Source organism: Thermobia domestica, chromosome 3, assembly GCF_964235325.1.
Source record: "Thermobia domestica chromosome 3, izTheDome1.hap1.1, whole genome shotgun sequence".
Classification (NCBI taxonomy): domain Eukaryota; kingdom Metazoa; phylum Arthropoda; class Insecta; order Zygentoma; family Lepismatidae; genus Thermobia; species Thermobia domestica.
In genome coordinates, this window is record NC_137456.1 from 253,126,585 (window position 1) to 253,146,145 (window position 19,561).

Genomic DNA, 19,561 nt, shown 5'->3' on the forward strand with positions numbered 1-19,561 from the left:
AATTGTTTTTCGTGGGTCAGAGTGGGTCATGGTGGGTCGTGGGTCATGGGTCAAGTTTTCGTTGACCCACGCTATCGTGGCATGTTAAATTAGTGTCATCGAGAAACAATGCAGGCCCTATACCCTGCTAAGAAAAGAACTTCCTCTCCTCTTCCTTCTTGTCTTTTTTTGTATATACAAATGATGGCTCATACCAATGGCACATTATTTATTAAGATCATCCAGTGAAACTAATTAGATTGTGTTGAACGTCTATGAGTCCGTCCGTTACTCTGCACGGTAACTTAAACGGAAGTGAATCTCTTGATTCCGTTTTGATTCTTTTAATAGCAATAGATAGCTAGAACAATTATCTCATCCAAGTTCGTTAATCCGTTAATCAATCCGCTAACATCTCGACGGTGACTTTAACGGTGGCTATCGATAGTTCGTATTCCATACAAGTACGCGATTTTTAAAATTATTTCTTTGCAATAGATATCCAGAATAATTATCTCGTTCAAATTCGTTAATGGAATCAGCCCCCTAACATCTTAAGGATGACTTTAACGATAGCGATGAATTTAACGGAGGCTATAACATCTTAACGGATAACGATGACTTTAACAAAGGCTATAACATGTAAACAAGAAACGAAGACTTTAACGGTAGCTATCTATAGTCCATATCCTATATATGTTAGCGAATTTTTGAATTGTTATTTTGTAATATCTACAGGGTGTTAATGAACTATACCTACAAACTGTAAGAGGTGATTCCTTACATCAAAATAAGAGAAAAAGTTCATATCGACTTGTGGGGAAAAGTGCATAGTTTCAGAACTAAGACTGTCCAAAATCATGAAAAAGCCAAATTTCAAGAGGACCTAGTTCGAATTCTAGAAATCAATGGACGGTAGTCCTTATCAGCGTAAAGTAAATCACGCATGCCCAATCCAAAAATGCATATTTCATTAATGTCCAATGAGTGTACAGAGTATTCTTTGCAGGATGAAATTCCCAGACATGCCATCAACCGAATTTTGAGATATGCCCTGACTTTATGATTGGTTCAAAATAGGCAAATAATAAGGCTTCACAGAAATGAACACGGAATCTTTTGGCAGGATGTCGGAAGTATTCAGGATCGTTAACAGCACGGACCCTCGTACTCGGGAAAACGCACACTGCGATGTTTTCTTTCACGCTTATTAGTGAAGAAAACGTGAAATATACCGTGACGATGTACATGGTAGCATATGTTATTCCCAATACGAAAATACTTGGAGCTGCCGGTTCCTAACACTTCCGACTTCCCTTTGAAGAATTTGGTGTCCATTTTTCTTAAGGCTTACCGCCTGCCTACTTTATACCCTTCTTGAAATCAGGCTATATATAAAAACTCTATTGAGAGCATATCTGAGAATTCCATCCTGTGGGGAATACCCTATACACCTATTGAAAATAGATGAAATATACATTTTTGGATTGTGTTTGTATGGCTTCCTTTACGCTGATAAGGATCATCATACACAGTTTCTGAAATTCGAAGTAAGGCCTCTGGAAATTTGGCTTTTTGTGATTTTGGACAGCCCTTCGCCATAGGTCCATATGAACTTTTTGTCTTATTTTGATGTGAGGAATCACCTCCTACTGTTTGTCGGTATAGTTCATTAACATCCTGTATATTCCATACATGTAAATTTCGCGGGATTATGTTTACTGTCTTTACCAATTCATTTACTTATTTAATTAAATTTACATTTCAAATAGAGAAACTAATTGATTAGTAGATAAAGAGATTATACTGCAGTTGTAAGAGATCTCTTGTGGATATGGGAGCGAACATGCCTTGGGCGTGAGAGAACCAGGTTCGATTTTTCGGTGAGAACTCATGTTGTTCAGTTTCTACGTTAAAATGTAAGTCCAAGTCTCAAGAAGGACACTAAACTCCAAATTAACAATCTAGAGTCTTATATCTGAAACAAAAGTCGCTGACTCCATTAAGGCTGATTCACACATAGGGTTTCGTTCTCCTGCCATGTTTCGTACAAACCATGACCGTGACCTTTCAGACATACTATGCCGTGCCATGCCTTCCCGCTACTACTTTCTACACCCTTTCCCTTGGTACTGGTCAACTTCGTGTCGCTTCGAGTACTCCGAAGAAAGCCGAAACATGCCGGTCGTAAAGGCGCGATCTGAATGGTTTCTCTTCAAGGCGGCCTATCAGGACACGACATGGGAACGGCACTATGTATCAATTAGCCTTTATAAAATCTCTAAATATCATATCCTGCTGTTGAAAATGTAATGGGGCGTACAAGGTGTACACCCCTAACATCAGTGGCGGATTTAGAAGGTAAAAACTGGATGGGTCAGCCAGAACTCAGACTACGATATGTACATCATGAGTTTACTATAAACTTTCAAAAATATGTAAATAAGGGTTAAATTAGCTTTGTTACTCAAAAACCTGGGTGGCTTAGGCCCCGGGCTAGATCCGCCACTACCTAATATCTTTATAGTCCAGTAGATAGTCACCTTAAATTCACGAAAGAAGGCGTGTATCTAGATTTGAGTATATGCTATATTTTTGAAAATGTTCTAATGTATACCCACCAAAAATTTTATCATTTTGTAACTACTGTTGTCTAATCTGTAAATGCTGGAATGAATTACAATGAAATTGTATGATAGTTAGTAATAGGAAACTCTGATTGGTCATTTAGAAAATAATTCTTGCTCATCATCCTTTATTTTTTAACAAATAATAATAATAATAGAAATGACATTATATACATATCGTAATGTTACGCGATCTACAGCACTCGTTCAATGTTGTCAAAACTTAACATGAAAAACTTAACATGATTTGTTTAGTAAGGATGTAGAATATTTTCCGGTGGAGACCTTTGGCTTTTCAGTTAAGAGCCAATTAAATTTGTAGTTTGAACTAAGTCAATTTGTTTATCAAAAAATTTTACTAATTGCTCTTTAGAAGAAGAATTAGGAGAAAGTGCATGAAATAATTGGGAGTTCCTATCAAACAATAATATGCCTCTTTAAATTGCAATTTTAATCCTTATAATGTTTGTTTTCTTTCTTCCCAGTTTAGCAATGTCGCAGTCTACAGTGCTTTTGCTTGTAATTCTGGTTACGTTGGTGCCAAATAGTCTCTCATGGAGCTGTGACCGCGAGCCAAAAGACGGTGGTCAGAGATCACCAGTCAATAACAAATACAGAATCACAATCAGTGCCAATTCACAGCGGTACATCCCAGAACAACAATATATGGGTAAGTAAAAAGTAAATGAATCTTAATTACATCTATAAGCTATATAATACAAGCAGTAACGCTTGTCCAAGGGATCAAGCTTTCTTCCAGAAAATTTTGTCCGTTGGGAAGATTAGTGGGAAATCTCAGGAGGCTGCATTGAGGACACACCTATTTGCTAAAGGACACACCTAGACGAGAATGAAATGTAATCCCCTTCTACCTCCCGAAATTATGCCTGGAAGAAAGACTGTAAGGGATTCCAATAGCTATTCCAAATTCCAATACATCGTTTGAAAATGAATGTGTCAATTGAAAGTATACCAAACCACTAGCTTTGTTGTGTTGTTGCAGTGGACATTATGTTGAGCAGTATTTATTTTGTTTTCTTAATGTATTTGCACATTTCTACATGAGACTATTCATGCATGTGCGGTTTGTCGCGCGAGTTTGTCGGTATAGCCACTGTAATTTTGTTATTAAATAAGAACATCTGAATTTTGCAGTTTTGTCACTCGAAACTTGACTGTATAGTTTCTTCATATATATTCATAAGCTAACCAAGGGCTCAACTCAATACGGTATTGTGCCCGTGAGTACGTCGACCAACAGTTTCCTAATAGGTAGATTGGTCGACGAGGTGCTATGAAATGGCTCCCTCGTTCCCCTAACCTGGCCCCATTGGACTACTACCTGTGAGGCCATCTAAAGTCTGTTGTGTATGCCGTGAATATTAGTGATGTTTGGGATCTCAAGGACCGAATTGTGAATGTATGTCCCAACATTACAGCCGACATTGTGTGCAAGGTTTTGCGCGACTAGGAACCCAGAATGTATTTAACGATCGAACGGAATAGGGAACACATTGAATACATCCTGTAACACTGCTTGGTCTTTGCTGTATGAATAATCTCTTTTAATGAGGACACAACAAAGAAACACTCATAATTCCGTGTAATAGTATGCGCTAGACAAAATTAATAGTGCCATTCAATTTATAGGAAAAGTTGCTCTTAAAATGACATATCACATGCTATGGTTTCCTTTAAGACAATTGCATAAAATTAAAAATGACAGACGTCATTGAGATATGTCCTCAAACATTTTCTTTTATCCATATGTCTATTCCCCTACATTGTTATTTTGGTTTTTCAACGTTTACGTTAATAGGGTGTTTCCACATTTTTGGACCATTCCGATTATATGCTGATGATAATATTATTCAAAATTCAGATGCTTGTTTATTAAAATAATCTTAGAACAAATATTCATATCCGGACAACAGAAAGGAAAATGTCGAGACAGTTTTTTTCTTTTTTTAACTTTGTACTTTGCTTTCTCTCTCTCTCTCTCTTTGCTTAGAGGAAATAAATCAGCATAGAGGATTTATCGCTTTGTTTTTTTTAAATCTAAAAGTTGAATTATCGAATAATTAAGGAAAGGCTTAAACCTTTCTGTTTCGTATTTCCTTAAGCAAAAAACAGAGTTAACAAATTCCAGAACTATTTATAATACTACAAAACCATCCAAAAGAGACGCTTCTCAAGAGATCCAGAGACAATTGAAGACTATATGAGCACTTACTAATCATACCATCGATTATTACGTAGATTTGGGAGAATTATATCTCAAGAGAGCCGATTTGAAGACCATATATACGAGAAACTTACTGCTTCCAGCACAGCCTATTCGGATTTCCGGGTTAGTGAAACAGACTGTTTAATTATGCTTCTGCATATTACAGACGTTTAATTACTACCACACTATTTTAACCACTTGATTTTCAATGAACTGAAACTGAAAGGTTTGGGTTCTTTTGGGTGAACTAATGACACCAGAGTTCGACTCCAGGTAGTGTTCAAGGCGTAATGACCAGAAGCCAAAGATGTTCAGTATAAGAACTACCAACATGGACAATACATATGTTTGTAATCACCTATTGAACTCCCTTCTGATTTATTTGTAAAAATACGGCTGTCCCATCCTGCTGTCTTGCTAGAAGATGATACCTTGGATGTTCTGTTTCAGCTGAGGCAGGAGATCTGTCTGTAACATATCCAAGAATAGAGATGCAAAAAAGCCGGCTTTTTTGAATCGATGGTTTTTTTCACATAAAAAGCCGGCTTTTTTGGGAAAAAAACGAGAATTTTGGAAATTTTGGATTTTTTCAACTTCATGATTTTTCTATCAAAATAGCTTTCTTATAGTATATTCTATAGTTAGATAAGAATTCCATGACCTGAATGTCATATTTCGCTCTGAAATTCACCATCAAGATGGATGGAGCACATGTTTTACGAATTAAAGCTAACATGAAGAATGTAGTATTAGAGGGTAATTTTAGAGGCTATTTAACTTTATTTTAACTTTTGAGTTATCGACATCTTTTTTCTTCTCTAGTTTGTCATCCGTGTTTCATTTCTAAGAGCTTTTAGTACTCTAGCTTCTAGCGCAAAAGTTAAACTTGCCCGTTTTTCTATTTATCCGTCAAAGCGTACGTTTTTCAATATATCCGTCAAACCGTACTTCCACATTTCTGTTATACTGTAGCTGTGAAGTGATTTAGCATTAATTTTCCGGACACAACCTTGAATACCAATTTATACAAATAATCAGTAGCGGATTTAGAAAAGTACTTTAGGAGGGGTTTTTCTGATTGTTTCGTTTCCTAAAAAGTCCTAATTTTATTTGGGAAGTGCTTGAAGTTTATGAGTACAGGTATAACTAATATTTCGCTTCGTTTATATGTTTAGCAATAATCTTCCGGATACAACTTTAAAAATCATTTTATACTGAGAATCAGTGGCGGATTTAGAAAAGTATTTTGGGAAGGGTTTCTTACTAATGTTTAGTTTTTTTAAGCATTCGTAATTTTTATTTGACGGAAGCTTAAAGTTTATGAGTAAAGGCATAAATAATAGATATTTCGTTTGTTGCAGACATTCCGTAACTTTGGGGAACGGGCTTCAGTCCGAAAGACCGCCCCCCTAACCTTCGCAAAACCGTCACTGCTGGTAATTAGTAATAATAACGATTTAAAAACAATAAAAAAGGAAGTCGCCCAACTCACAGTACACGCACTATTTCTACATTCACAGATAGAATGAAGAAAAGCTTTGTCAGAATGGTCGAATGCTGGTTGAATCCCGGACTTCCCGATAGAAGCTCAAAAGCTAATCACTCAGTCATGTTTGTTGTGCAGTTGTATTTAGCTTAACTTAAATATATTCCGTAGTCTTTTTTTTTTGGGGGGGGGGGAGTTCCGTAATGATATGTTGAATCCCTCTTGTTAAAAATTCAGAAAACTTGAGGATTGGGTAAACTGTGATGGTGGTTCTATAAAACTTAACTGTAGAATTTCAAGAATATACAGAACCAAAAGCTCTAGATGTTCAGCCTTTAAGTGTATCATATAAATCTAAGTATTTCTCTTATGTTTTATTTTAATTTTATTTTGTTTCAAAAAGAGGGTATGGAATATTTTGAAGTAAAAATACTACATACTATTGTGCTAGTTATTTGTGTATTCTTTAAAAAGAAGTGTTTACTTTTAGTGTTGGCTGGTTAACACCAACTTTTTTTTAATAACTGGTTTAAACCACAAAAATAAAAAGAATGAAAAATGCGAATCGTGTGAACTTCATGGTGACGTTTCCAGATATCAAACCACCTGCAATAGTTTTATTTCCCTTTGACCATTTAATCAAGGTGTTCAATTCTCGGTCGAACCACAACCCTTCTTTCATGCGTAACCCAAGTAGCGGTTCGGATGTCAGTTTAAGCGAAAGTCTTCTCCTTGATAACCTCGGTATTTCGTAAGGATGTTAAGCCTAAATATACGAAACAAACCAAATTGTATATTTCTGCATGCCTAAATGTGTGTTGTTTTATAAAGAAGCCAATATTGCTTAAATATATTGATAGAAATTGGCAAAATTTATCGATTGTTTACGTAGCTTCCAACATTAGCTTGGATTGGACTTTCAATGATATGTACGCACTAAATTTGTAATTTAATACCTCAGTTTTAGCGTACTGATTATGGTACGTTGACCTTTAAATTTTACATGCAAAGCAATAACAGGATTTTCCCGTTATTGTCTTACATTTCAAGTAATGACGGGATTTTCCCAATGGCTAGGGCGGGAGATTCTCAACTTAAGAAATTTACTGACCGCACTTCTTTAAGCTTATGGGAGTTCTTCCGGCATAACCCCGCTGTTGCATAATAACATCAAGGCGAAACAAACTTATTTCTGTGAATATGTAATATAAATACATAAAGCAAAAAATCTAAGTCAAAAAAGCCTGGTTTAAACCAAAAAAGCCTGGTTTAAAACATCCCCCAAAAAACCGGTTTTCGGCATTTTCAAAAACAATCACGGTTCTTGCCAACTCTGCTTACTTTTGTATATAGGAGGTTAAAAAATTCTTATTATATACATTGGTTAATCCTGTGGAATTCATAATGTAAATATGTTGAAGAAAAATTGTTTGAAATATTTTTTCGAAATTCATAGTTTATTTTCGATGTTTTATATTATTATCAGCATCAACCACTAATTAAATGATTTTTTGTGTTATAGAGAAGCGATACAAAGTCTGTTTTATCAATTTAAAGCAGTATTTTGAAAAAAGCCCAAAATTTCCCAAGCAAAAAAGCAAAGCAGAAAAAACCGAGTTTTTTTCCAAAAAAGCCGGTTTTTTTCCGAGCCCTTGCATCTCTATCCAAGAACGAAATCCAAGTGATTATTTCTTCATGGAAAAATAAGAAATATCCGCTTCCAAAACTAGCGTCTTCCCTTAAAATCAGAGTGCCACTTACGAATTGTGTACCGACTGGGTAGACATTCATAAGATGTTTTTCGGGAATTACGTTCCATACTAACAACAAACTGATTGGCGTGGAAATCAAGGATGCAAAACACTCTTATGTAATCGTGGGTATCGCTCCTAAATGTGTAACTACTTAGCAATTTTACTAGCCGCTTTTTCCACTCATTGCATGTTATTGAGCGTGAGTTATGAACGTTTCTCCTCAAGAACATCATTTGTGATCACGACTCATTTGTAAATATTGAATAACCCTTTATACTCAATATTAAAGTTTGAATTTTCAACAAATTAAATATAGCTTTTTCTTTCGTAATCTAAAAAATAAAATAGAACTATTTTAAGACTTTGCCCAATTGTAATTTCCTTATCTTTTCTATTTAGTAACATTGGAAGGAGAGCCTCCATTTATAGAATTTGCCCTCGTGGTGGAGCCCTTATACGAGAGGCATGGCATCTATCGATCACCTGTTGGCTACTTCCAGAATTATGACCCGGGGCTTACAAGATTCAGTAGACGATGTCCAAACATGGTTACGGACGCGTCACTTCAAAGGAAGACTGAAGTTAAAATTCTCTGGATAGCACCTCCCAGAGGAAGTGGTTGTGTGGTGTTCAGGTAAGTACTCTAATTTCAGTTGTGGGGAAAGGGAACACGGTGATATAGGAAGGGGGCATGTCAATTAACAAGTATTTCGTACATGAACGAATTAACGCTTCTCTGCACTACCGCCCCACAACTTGTTTCCGCGTTACAAGTCAAGATTTTTTACCATGCTAATGGTCTGCAACTGAACTTACACAAAACAACTCTTCTGATGGTCAATAACTTTCAGACCTTGCTTCCAAGGGACGTTTTATCTTCATTGACCTGCATGACACATACACACGTAATTTTACTTTAATCCAACACATTTAATATCTAAATATCTACATTAGTCCGAAACTCTGGTTTCTTGCGCGTTTTTGTCTACTTCCCGACCAACATGCGCGCCAAATTGATTCGTTATTTGGTTGATTCATATGGCAACGCAACGGTGTGTCTTATATCTTCTGTCTGCTTGTTGTCGCTTAAATCTAATTCGCGTGCGGCATAAATATCGAGCTCTTTATATGTCTGATCACCGCCCACCAACATTTATAAAGTGTCAAGTGATACTCCCACATCGTGCAATGGTTCCACTGCTGGGTAGATCTCTTCTGCGCTGGCAACAATCCCACCATTGTTTAAGTTTCTGATTCGTATCCTACTACATTTTACAGTTAATTCTGGCCTGGTCGACGAAGCCGAGTGACGATCCTTTCACGTCTTAGACAATTTCTATGTATCAATGTATTGCAGTCTGAATTGATGAATTCACTCCTCTACGTAAACAAAGAGAACACCAAGATGGCCCTGCCATTTGGCGTAACATTCATGTACTTTATCTTATGGCCCCAATAACGGAGATCTAGTATCGTTTAGTACATAACTTAACTGTTACAAAGACCAGGCTGTTACGCATTAGTAGGAGTACGTCGGATATATGTAGCTTTTATCTACAGAAATAGCACTATAGAACTCCGCCATACTCGATGTGCGGCTACACGTCCTATCTGGGAAACAGTGTATTCCTTTCTTGGGTTGGATTTGTCGATGTTTAGAGAGGTTCTCCATCTTTGATCTCCTTTTATTTCCGGAGTTTCAGTGGTTCCCACTCACTAAACAACGAGAATCGCATGGCTGATCGGCACTACTATATTATTTATGTAGATATCTATCGACCGTTCTGAGCCCAACATCTCTACTTGACATACCTGAACTGTATGAGGCAAAATATCTTTGCCAAAACTGTATTATTTATTAGATAGTATCTGCTTTGGTCAGAATTTGTCTTTTATTTGATACAAAAATCCATTGTATTAGCTATATTAGGTGTATAAAATAACTGTTCTATGTGCGCATTAGAATTCCATAGTATTACATAAATAAGTTGTAGAAAATGTTACATGAACGCATTATATTTACCAACAAAGACTTTTCTGGATTCGAATGTTGAAAATCAATATCGTATTACATTAAAGAAAGTATGATATATTTCTACGAATAAATTACTGTGAATGGCCACTGTGAATTAGTTTACCTCTAGTATAGTACTATGTATATTTTGAAATAATGATAATAAAAACTTGCCATATCAAATTTAGTATTAATGTTTTTCATTATTTGTTAGCATTGGGCATGCTTATTTTCTTTGACCTGGTAAGTTCATTATCCGGTCGAGGGTCAAGAATAAAAAGCGGTATTGTTTCATTATCTACGATTGGTCAACCATCCTTTTGTTTCACTGATTGCAGAGCGACTGTGGTAGAGAAGCGGGGAGTATGGTACATGGATGAAGGGCCTCTGAGTCTTACAGTCTGTGAAGATAAGAGAGAAAGCGCCTACGAAAAGACTCCAATCATTGACTCATGCTGTGCTTGTGAAGATGCTAAATACGAGGTCAGTAACATATATACATGAAACCAAACTACAATGATAAAAACAGTTTTATTTTATAAAAAGAAACTTGCAAATTACATAAGATATTTTTACTTTCACAATAGTGCTTTGATTCGTAGAATCAGTTCAGGTCAGGTCAACTTTTATCGTGTTATGAACAAAGTAGTGGGTGCTCTAGAGATCTTAACAGGGAGTTCACATTAGAAATAGCAGTGAAAAATCAGAAAGTAAGGTTACGAAACGTGCCATGTAACGTGTATATATTGCTTCATACAACTAATACTGCCACCAGATAGTACATAGATTATTTTTTACATAGTTTCCATATCGGTTGAAGCACTTCTTGCATCATGGAATGAGTTTCAAGATTCCCTCCTGGCAGTAGCGTAGCCAGGATGTGTGTTTGGGGGGGCAAGTGCTGTTATAGGTACATATAGAAACATTACAAACAAAGAAATATATAAACATAAAAATATATAAAAAAATTACAAACGTCAAAGTACCGAAGTACATTGTCGGACCTCTTTGGGGGGCCCGGCCCCTCTGCGGCCCCCTTTCCCTACGCCACTGCCTCCTGGTAAAAATCCTGTCCTTGTGTGTTCATCCACGTTGTCACAAAGTGTTTCACCTCGCCTGAAGCGAAGCGACAGTCTCCTAGATGTAGGAACAGGTGAAAGTCGCTGTAGGAAGAGTAGTCGATGATGTCCCAGCGAAACTGCTTTAACAGCGTAGTGGTCTTCTGGGCTCCTCGTTGGTGACGTTTTCTGTACCAGCCGCAAACTTTCGACACCATTCTGCGACATGCTGACAAGACATTACAGTCTCTCCGTAAACCTCTACCAGCTTCCGGTGAATTTCAGTCGCTGTTATATGTTTCGCCGACAGAAATCGAATAACTGAGCGCCCTTCTTGGCGAGATCAGTTTTCCAAACGAGTTCCCATTTGTGTTTACCAAGGATGTTATAAAATAGAGGATTTGCCCATACGTATCTTCATCATATGAACTCAATGAAGCCAAAAAACAAAAGAGCATCGTCCGAGCCGACACGTCTGATTGGCTACTCTCGTGTCCGCCATGGTGGTTGGCTCAAAACATTGCAATCTTAGTGGCGCGGAGTGGGCAGAGTAGGTGTGGCGAAGCTGTGACGTATGGCTTCACGATTATGTTGTATGGGCAGATCCTCTATTTTGTAACATCCTTGGTGTTTACCTACAAGTAGCGCCGTAGGTGGCGGGTGGCTGAAACTCTGCACAGTTGCCAACTCCATGTATTAAAATTACCGCACACTTCTCATTCCTCTAAAACAGACGAAACTCGAGAAATATCGGCCTTGTAACCGTAGTTTCTGATCCACCCTCTAGTTATACGTTCTATGATACTACCCTTTAGGCTAAAAGAAACAGTTGAACTAATGAAAATGAATTATGGAATAATTGGTGAAATGAAAATGTAGGAAGGAACGGGCTGGGGAAAATCCCACCAAAATGACGTTATTCACCACAAACTCGCGTGAATAGGGATTAAACCAAGTACGCCTTGCACCAGATATAAGCGCTCTACCACTGAGTCAAAGTGCTGCCCTCTCAAATCATTCTGTAACTTACCCATTAAAATATATATTTGAGAGTGTAATTTGAAATGGCTACAAAAATTAAGCATTAGTGGAAAGATAACTTGCTTCGTTTATCGTATGATTATTTATTTACTTCTAAAATAGAGACCGAGTAATATTTTCTCTATGCTTCAATGTCAATCGTTTCCAAATCAAATGAGTTATCACCAAGCTGTAGACAAATTGTTTAACGTAAACTCTGAATCACACTTGTTAGTATTAAAAATCGAACCTTGGTATCCCATGCCGAAGACGCGTTTGCAAAGCATATACGGTATGTACGAAGAAGCTTGAAAGCAAGCCACAAACGTTCCGCAATTCTACCAAGGACCGAATTTGTTGAACTCGCGCGCGAGTGTTGTCCGCCTTAAACCGACCCTACACGACTTGACAATTGATTATTCTATACTTATTATTATTTTATGATCTTAAATTACAGAAGTAACACTTACATAAATATATATGAGATGTTACTAAATTTCGAGATCGTAAAGTACACTAAGAAATTGTTTTTTCTTCTTCATAATAATAATTTTAATATGAACGTCGCAAACACTCATTCGAAATTCTATTGTGGATTCTTCTCGGCTTTGATATAATATCATTCTTTTGTGAGAAGCGGAACAAATCCATCCCACTTCGCTTGGGTTGAGTACGTACACTGAGGAAAAAAAATGTAGGTGGCGTACTTAAAAAGATAGGTTAAATGAGTAATTCCTGTAGGTTTTGGACTTAACGTACAGCAGACGTATAACTGAAAACGCATGTTTTATAATACTTTCTGTATTAAGTGTTCCATCTATACGTACTTTCTGTATGAAACAATGTAGGCGGTCAGGATCTCACATACAAATGGACGTATATAACATATAGCTGACGAAGGTAACATAAGTATATGCATGTGATATACGGAAAACTGTTAGATATCAGACATCCTGCAACGGCATGATGTAACATATAAGGACAGAGCCTATGTAGCATACGGATAACATATGCTCCGTACTGATTTCTATAGTAAGCAAGAGGATACCGTATATTTGTACAATATACCGCTGTCCGGAGAACGGATTTTTCTCTGTGTAATCACAGCCACAGAATGTAAAGTGTAAATATATTATAATTATGCAAATAAAGATGAGTTTCGAAAGTCTCATTATTTTATTTATAGACCATGTACTTAGTATATTATAATGAAAATATTCAGAGTTCATTGACAAATTTTATGAAAAATGTGCTTTCTTATATTTTCAATTTCTAATATATTCGGAAACAAAGTAATATATAAGCTGTATTTTACATAATTTTTCTCAACCTCTTTTTTTTCTTCTTCTTCTTTTCAGATGTCACTTGAAGGTCTTTGGTCTCGACATAACCATCCTAAAGATTTCCCGAACATTTGGACAACAGGATTTAGTGACGTCATTGGAGCATCTCACAAAGCAGATTACTCATTTTGGTCACAAGGTGCAAGAGCCTCTGAGGGTCTTCGCCAGGTGGCAGAGAACTGTGATACTACAATGTTGGAAATGGAATTCAAAAATCAGGTAAACTAGAATTTAGGAACATTCTTGACTGTTTTGCTCCTATGTATAATAAGGATTCTCATCTTTGGTTTAATTTTCGGTTTAAATCCCAGAAGCATTTATAATGATGTGTTATTTTGCTTTATATAATTATGTAACATCTAGATTAAGAAAGACCAATTATGAAAATTAAATTTAATTATACCCTCTTCAAAATCGTGTTATATTTATGAACAATTTCGTAATGTATAGCAATTATTAATGAAATACCTTCATAAATTCATGAAATACCTTCATAATTTCTAACCATAAAATTTTGAGGCTGTTGTATTTTTATCAAACGTCAGAGGAAGGGAAATTAAATTAATTCGGTGGCATAGCCTTTACCAAAAATCATATGAAGAGGAAAGATATGAATCCATGTTATACCATAGAAAAATGGTTATACCTTCACCAAACGTTTGAAAGAGGGAAAAACAAATGAATTTGCTCATTATGCCTTTATTAAACGCCAGCAGATGGGAAAATAAATAAATTTACTCGTTAGACCCTTTATCAAAGAGCAGACGAAGAAAAAGAAATGAATTTGCTCGTTATACCTTTATCAAACGTACCAAATGTCAGAGAAAAACAAAAGAAATGAATTTGCTCATTATGTCTTTACCAAATGTGAGAAGAAAAGAAAAGAAATAAATCAGTATCACGTTCATTAAGTGATCCATATTAAACAAAAGGTTATTATCCTCATTGCTCCTTTCAATCATGAGTATATTGTAAAGTTCTGCTTAGGTAGAGCAATTATATTCCGGAATCTTTTTCTTCCACTATTAATTTTATACAAAATTTCCGTTCTTAACAGTATAATACGAAATAACCATAAGTTCACTAATGTTTTGGTTAAATAGGCGTTCCTAGACTTGATGGTCTCGGGAAAGATCCTTCACAAAGCAAGTTAAGTGAAAAGGGGTAGGACTCTCGGATAGGTGCTGATTGCCACGGGTGCTGACTGCCACAGCCAATTATTGGTGCTGACTGCCACGACTGTCGCTGATTGCAAATATGAAGGTGCTGACTGCCACGACGGCGTGCTGACTGCCACCAGCCTGGGAGAAACTGTATTTGGAAAGAGAGGAATTAATCCCTCATACTAAATTTATGATTATTAATTAATTTAGTAGGGATTAATTTAGTAATCATCACAGCAAATCTATGTGGCATCCTATAAGTTACAAAGTTGCTCACTAAGTGGAACGACATACACTTATATGTTTATAAAGGGATTGTCTTTTCTGTTATATGTACAATTTGTACATTTCATTGTTTATATTAATTGTTTTATTGTATTATTTAATGGATATGATGGTCTGAAGCCAGCTGACAAGGGAAGTTTGGGAGAAGCACTCGCCTGCAGAGAAACAGACATGTCATTTAAAGAACTAATTCATGCTGATTACAACAGGTAATAAAACTCCTGTACGTTGAGAACTGTTCGAGATATTCAGCTTGGAAATTTACATGAGAAAATGAGTGGATGCACGTTTCAATGCGTTAAGTATTCTCACCCATGGCGAAGCCTGATGGTTTGAAATTGCTATTGCTTGATCACTGGGGTCCATTCACAGACAAATTGTCCATTACAGGTTGATGACGGATGGCAAAGACCTAATGGTTGAGAAGATACCAAAGAATTGCACACGATTTGTGCAACCATTTGATGTGTTTTGATTCCGATCAATCAAAGATTATGGCAGGAGATTTATATATACATAGTATGAAACTTCTTCATCCGGACGTTATAATGTACTAACGAAACAATCAAATAAAATTTGTGTCCATACGAATCACTTCCGATTACCGCGATACATTGGATTGTTTCAGTTTGTGTTCTGCAAGGCAGGTTACGAACAAATTATAGGCCTATAACTTTTGAATCACTTGTCGAATATGCTTTTTGCTTTAGTTCTGCGAACTGTTCTCTTGACGGATGCAACACAATTGCACATATAAAATGTTCATGGTGCAAGGGAGTATTTTGCCTGCGTCATTTATTCATAAAACAGAAGAACAGTGATCGATTTTCATCTCTAACCTATGATTATTGTGAACAATGTAATGACTAATTGTATCTAACAAACCCGTTAGTTATTGCGAAACACTTTTTTTCTGTTACTTCCGATAGCTTTCAATTCGTATGTCAATATTCGTTACTAATTATGTTGTACTTAACGCGTATAAATGCATATATCCTCATTTTCTCATATAAAATTCCAAGTGGAATATCTCGAACCGTTCTCAACCGTACAGGAATTTTATTAGCTTGTTATAATCAGCATAAATTGGGACTTCAAATGGCATGCTTAGTTTCTCTGCAGACGAGTGCTTTCTCCTGAACTTCCCTTGTGAGGTACAGCCAGCAGTGCTTTTTTGATGGAACTTTCAAGAGCTGCTCGAAACAATTTGCGCAGCTGTACACAGTTCATGCTGACATAGGGAGTTCAAGTGAGAATACATAAATCGTACCAATTTTGTACGCACCGCTCCCTGACAGAACTGCAAGTACACTCATGTCCAAAATTATTGTCGCATATCTATAACTGTCTTCTTGTAAGAATATAATTTGATAATTTTGCAGAGTACTTTTAATACTTATATTATGTGTATAATCAGGAAATTTATATTTGTGATAAATTTCATAGGAAAATAATTATAAATACGAAAATCATAATGAGTAAAATAAAATGTAACTAAATGGACAAGAAAATTTTATTTTCGTTTTATTGTTCTTATTTACTGCTCTTTTGACATGAAATTTACCACATACTTGTCTTTGCCGATTATACACATACTAACATTATAAGAAATACCGGGCGAATTCGTTATCAAATTATATTACTAGAACAACATATTTATAATCATGTGACAATAATTTTGGACATGAGTGTACATACAGAGACCTGTTTACCTTTGTTAGGTGTTGGTCTGAACAACACGATCCTAAGGATCATCTAGTTTCTTTCATGCTTCTTGGCGTCCGGTAATGTTACGTCTAGCAACTTTCTCTCAGGCTCGTGGCAGTCAGCACGCCATCGTGGCAGTCAGCACCTTGATATTGGCAATCATCGCCAGTCGTGGCAATCAGCACCAATAATTGGCTGTGGCAGTCAGCATCCGTGGCAATCAGCACCCCACCGGACTCTCAATGCTCCATTGCGAACAGAGAGAGGTTAAAGTCCCGACAAAGCTCCACTGCAAGCTAAGCGGGCAGGAATTACCTCGAACCTCCACTGCAAACTGGGTGGTTCTGTATCAAGGAATTTCTTAATGCTCTACTGTAAGCAAAGAGAGAGAGAGAGATTAGAGTCCCAACAGAGCTCCATTGCAAGCTAAGCTTGCAGGGATTACTTCGAAGCTCCACTGTAAGCTGAGTGGTTCTGTAACAAGGAATCTCTCAATGCTCCACTGCAAGAAGAGAGAGAGAGAGAGAATCTCGACAGAGCTCCACTGCAAGCTAAGCGGGAAATGAGTCCTAGAGCTCCACTGCAAGTTAAAGGCTTGGGTTAGGTAAGGTTCTTCTAGAGCTCTCTGAGCTAACAAATAAAGAAAGAGACTTGACTAGCCAGAGACTGACGTCTGTAGTAATGCTATAAAGCTGCTCCAGTATCTCAGTGGTACTGGTGGTCCTTCTTCGTCACATGACTAGTGGTGTTCTTGGTGTTTCTGTCGGTCTGCCTTTGTAGTAGTTCGTAATAGGAACTCATATACTTATTGTTTATAAATATAAGCACGTGTTGGTTGGTTGTAAACAGAACCATGTGCTTGACATTACAATACACAACGATTTTCGTATTTAAATTGAATTTTAAGTTGTGAATACTACTACTTCCTCAAACTTTAATAATTTTCTCATTGGATTTCCTCATTTAAAAAAATACATGTAATTATTACATATTTTCATTACAATTCGACATTCCCATTTTCATTAAATTCCAATTTTATAACCACTTTCAAATTCATTTGTCGTTCAAAATATCTATTGTAGCCTATATCTAAAACAACTATACTTAAATATGTAATTTAAGATTTAAATTTGTTTTGTATTTGGAGTTACATATGTGTCATAATCTAGATACTAAAATTGACTTAATTGTTTGAGTTCAAATAACTTTGTCACTGGTTTCACTTTCTTTACTTAAATTTTTCGCAAGTAAACAGAAATTAATATTTTTCTTCCTTTCTGCAATGGATAACATTTTACTGATCATTTATTCACTTGTTTGGATCTTAATGCCCCTTTTCAGTATCTTGTTTATATTAATGGAATCGTGGTGCACTCAGGGCGGGAAACCAGCAGTGACGACGCTAAAGGGAGACAAGAGGACGGGTGTCCCCCATGGGATCGTCCACTCCTCCTCGATTTACCCTTCCAGAGAGTATGTTGTAATGTAGTTGAAGTAAGATAAAACTATTATTTTCGATATACAAAAACATAGCTGCTCACCAAAAATATCCGTTTCCTCCGTCTTCCCCCCCCCCAAAAAAAACTACACCTTGCGTCGTCACTAGAGACTAGATTGGTTCAAACCCATTAGCCATCATTATCATCATCATAGGTATTCTGCCATTATTAGAGATCAATTGCTGCAACTGAGAAGCTTCCATGCTCCATGGTCTTCCGCTAATCTCTTCGTCTTCAGGTACACTTTGTCTTTTTTGATATTGTCCATTAATTGTAGTTTTCTTCGCCTCCTCCCTCTCTTTCTTGCCACCATGACCTCTAGCACGTCTCTCATGATAGAGTCACTTTTTAGTCAATGTGCCAACCAGTTTATTTTCTTATTTTTATTTTTGTTTTTTCCCTCCCGCACCATTTCTAAGACTCTCATTCGTTTTCCGCTCGACCCAACTAATTCTTTCTATACTTCTCCACACCTACATTTCGAAAATTTCCCGTAGTTTTTCACCACTTTTGCGTAACATTCATGTTCCTGCCCCATACAGTACAACACTTCACAAAAAGCATTTTGTTCTAGGTTAAGCAGAGATGGGGATAAACCTTCAACTTATTCTAAACAAAGATCCAATCATATTATCATATCATATTATTAAGAACGATCGTGGTGATAGAGTTTCCTCCAGCAAAATGGTTCCCCTGAAAAATTTAAAATGGAATCACATTTAACAAACTAGCGCAATTTTGTTATGAACTTATATGCTACAGGGGGTCACACATAAAACCGGTACACCTTTACCAAACAAAACATCTAAAAGATACATAGGAAACAACCTTACCTAGCATAATGTACTCACTTGTAATTGTGACATGTCTCTAACTTTAGTTTCCTATTTGACATACAATACAATCACTCGATCAATCTTTTGATACTTCAACTACTGTTTCGAATCTGGAGTTTGCAAAATCCGTATTCAGTATTCGTTGGTTTACTTGAGAAAATTTCTGTCAAATTACTCAGAATTTTCCCTTTTCTTGTCAAATTTCCTAGTTTGTTGAGCGTCCAATTCCTACGACAGAAGTTATGTAATAAGATTAATTTAGATATATTAAAGAAAGTACCAAGCACATTTCTTTTGATCGTTTGCTTTTTGCTTCTATTTTTTTATTTATTTTATCCTTCACTTGTTTCTACAAAAAATGCACACAAATTGACAAAGACAACAATAGGTCCAAATTATGCTACTTTGAAGACACACACATATATATACACATAAACTATTGTTTTTGTGTTGGTTCATTTGTAAAGAATATAGAGAAATTTAAACATTTATATTGGCCAATCAGTCAGGGTAGAATTTCCCTGGATTTACAATGTTTTATCGAAGAATTCCCTTTTTCCCTT

At 36.4% G+C, this 19,561-nt stretch overlaps 1 protein-coding gene across 1 annotated transcript in view; it reads left to right on the forward strand.

Annotated features, from left to right (window-relative positions):
• LOC145681021 (spondin-1-like) overlaps positions 1 to 19,561 on the forward strand; it is a 121,792-nt gene that overhangs the window by 64,364 nt on the left and 37,867 nt on the right. The window contains exons 2-5 of the mRNA XM_081752311.1: positions 3,092 to 3,276; positions 8,473 to 8,707; positions 10,426 to 10,570; positions 13,524 to 13,727. Coding sequence (XP_081608437.1) covers positions 3,099 to 3,276; positions 8,473 to 8,707; positions 10,426 to 10,570; positions 13,524 to 13,727 — 762 coding nt within the window. The 5' untranslated portion in view covers positions 3,092 to 3,098. The remainder of the gene's footprint in view (positions 1 to 3,091; positions 3,277 to 8,472; positions 8,708 to 10,425; positions 10,571 to 13,523; positions 13,728 to 19,561) is intronic.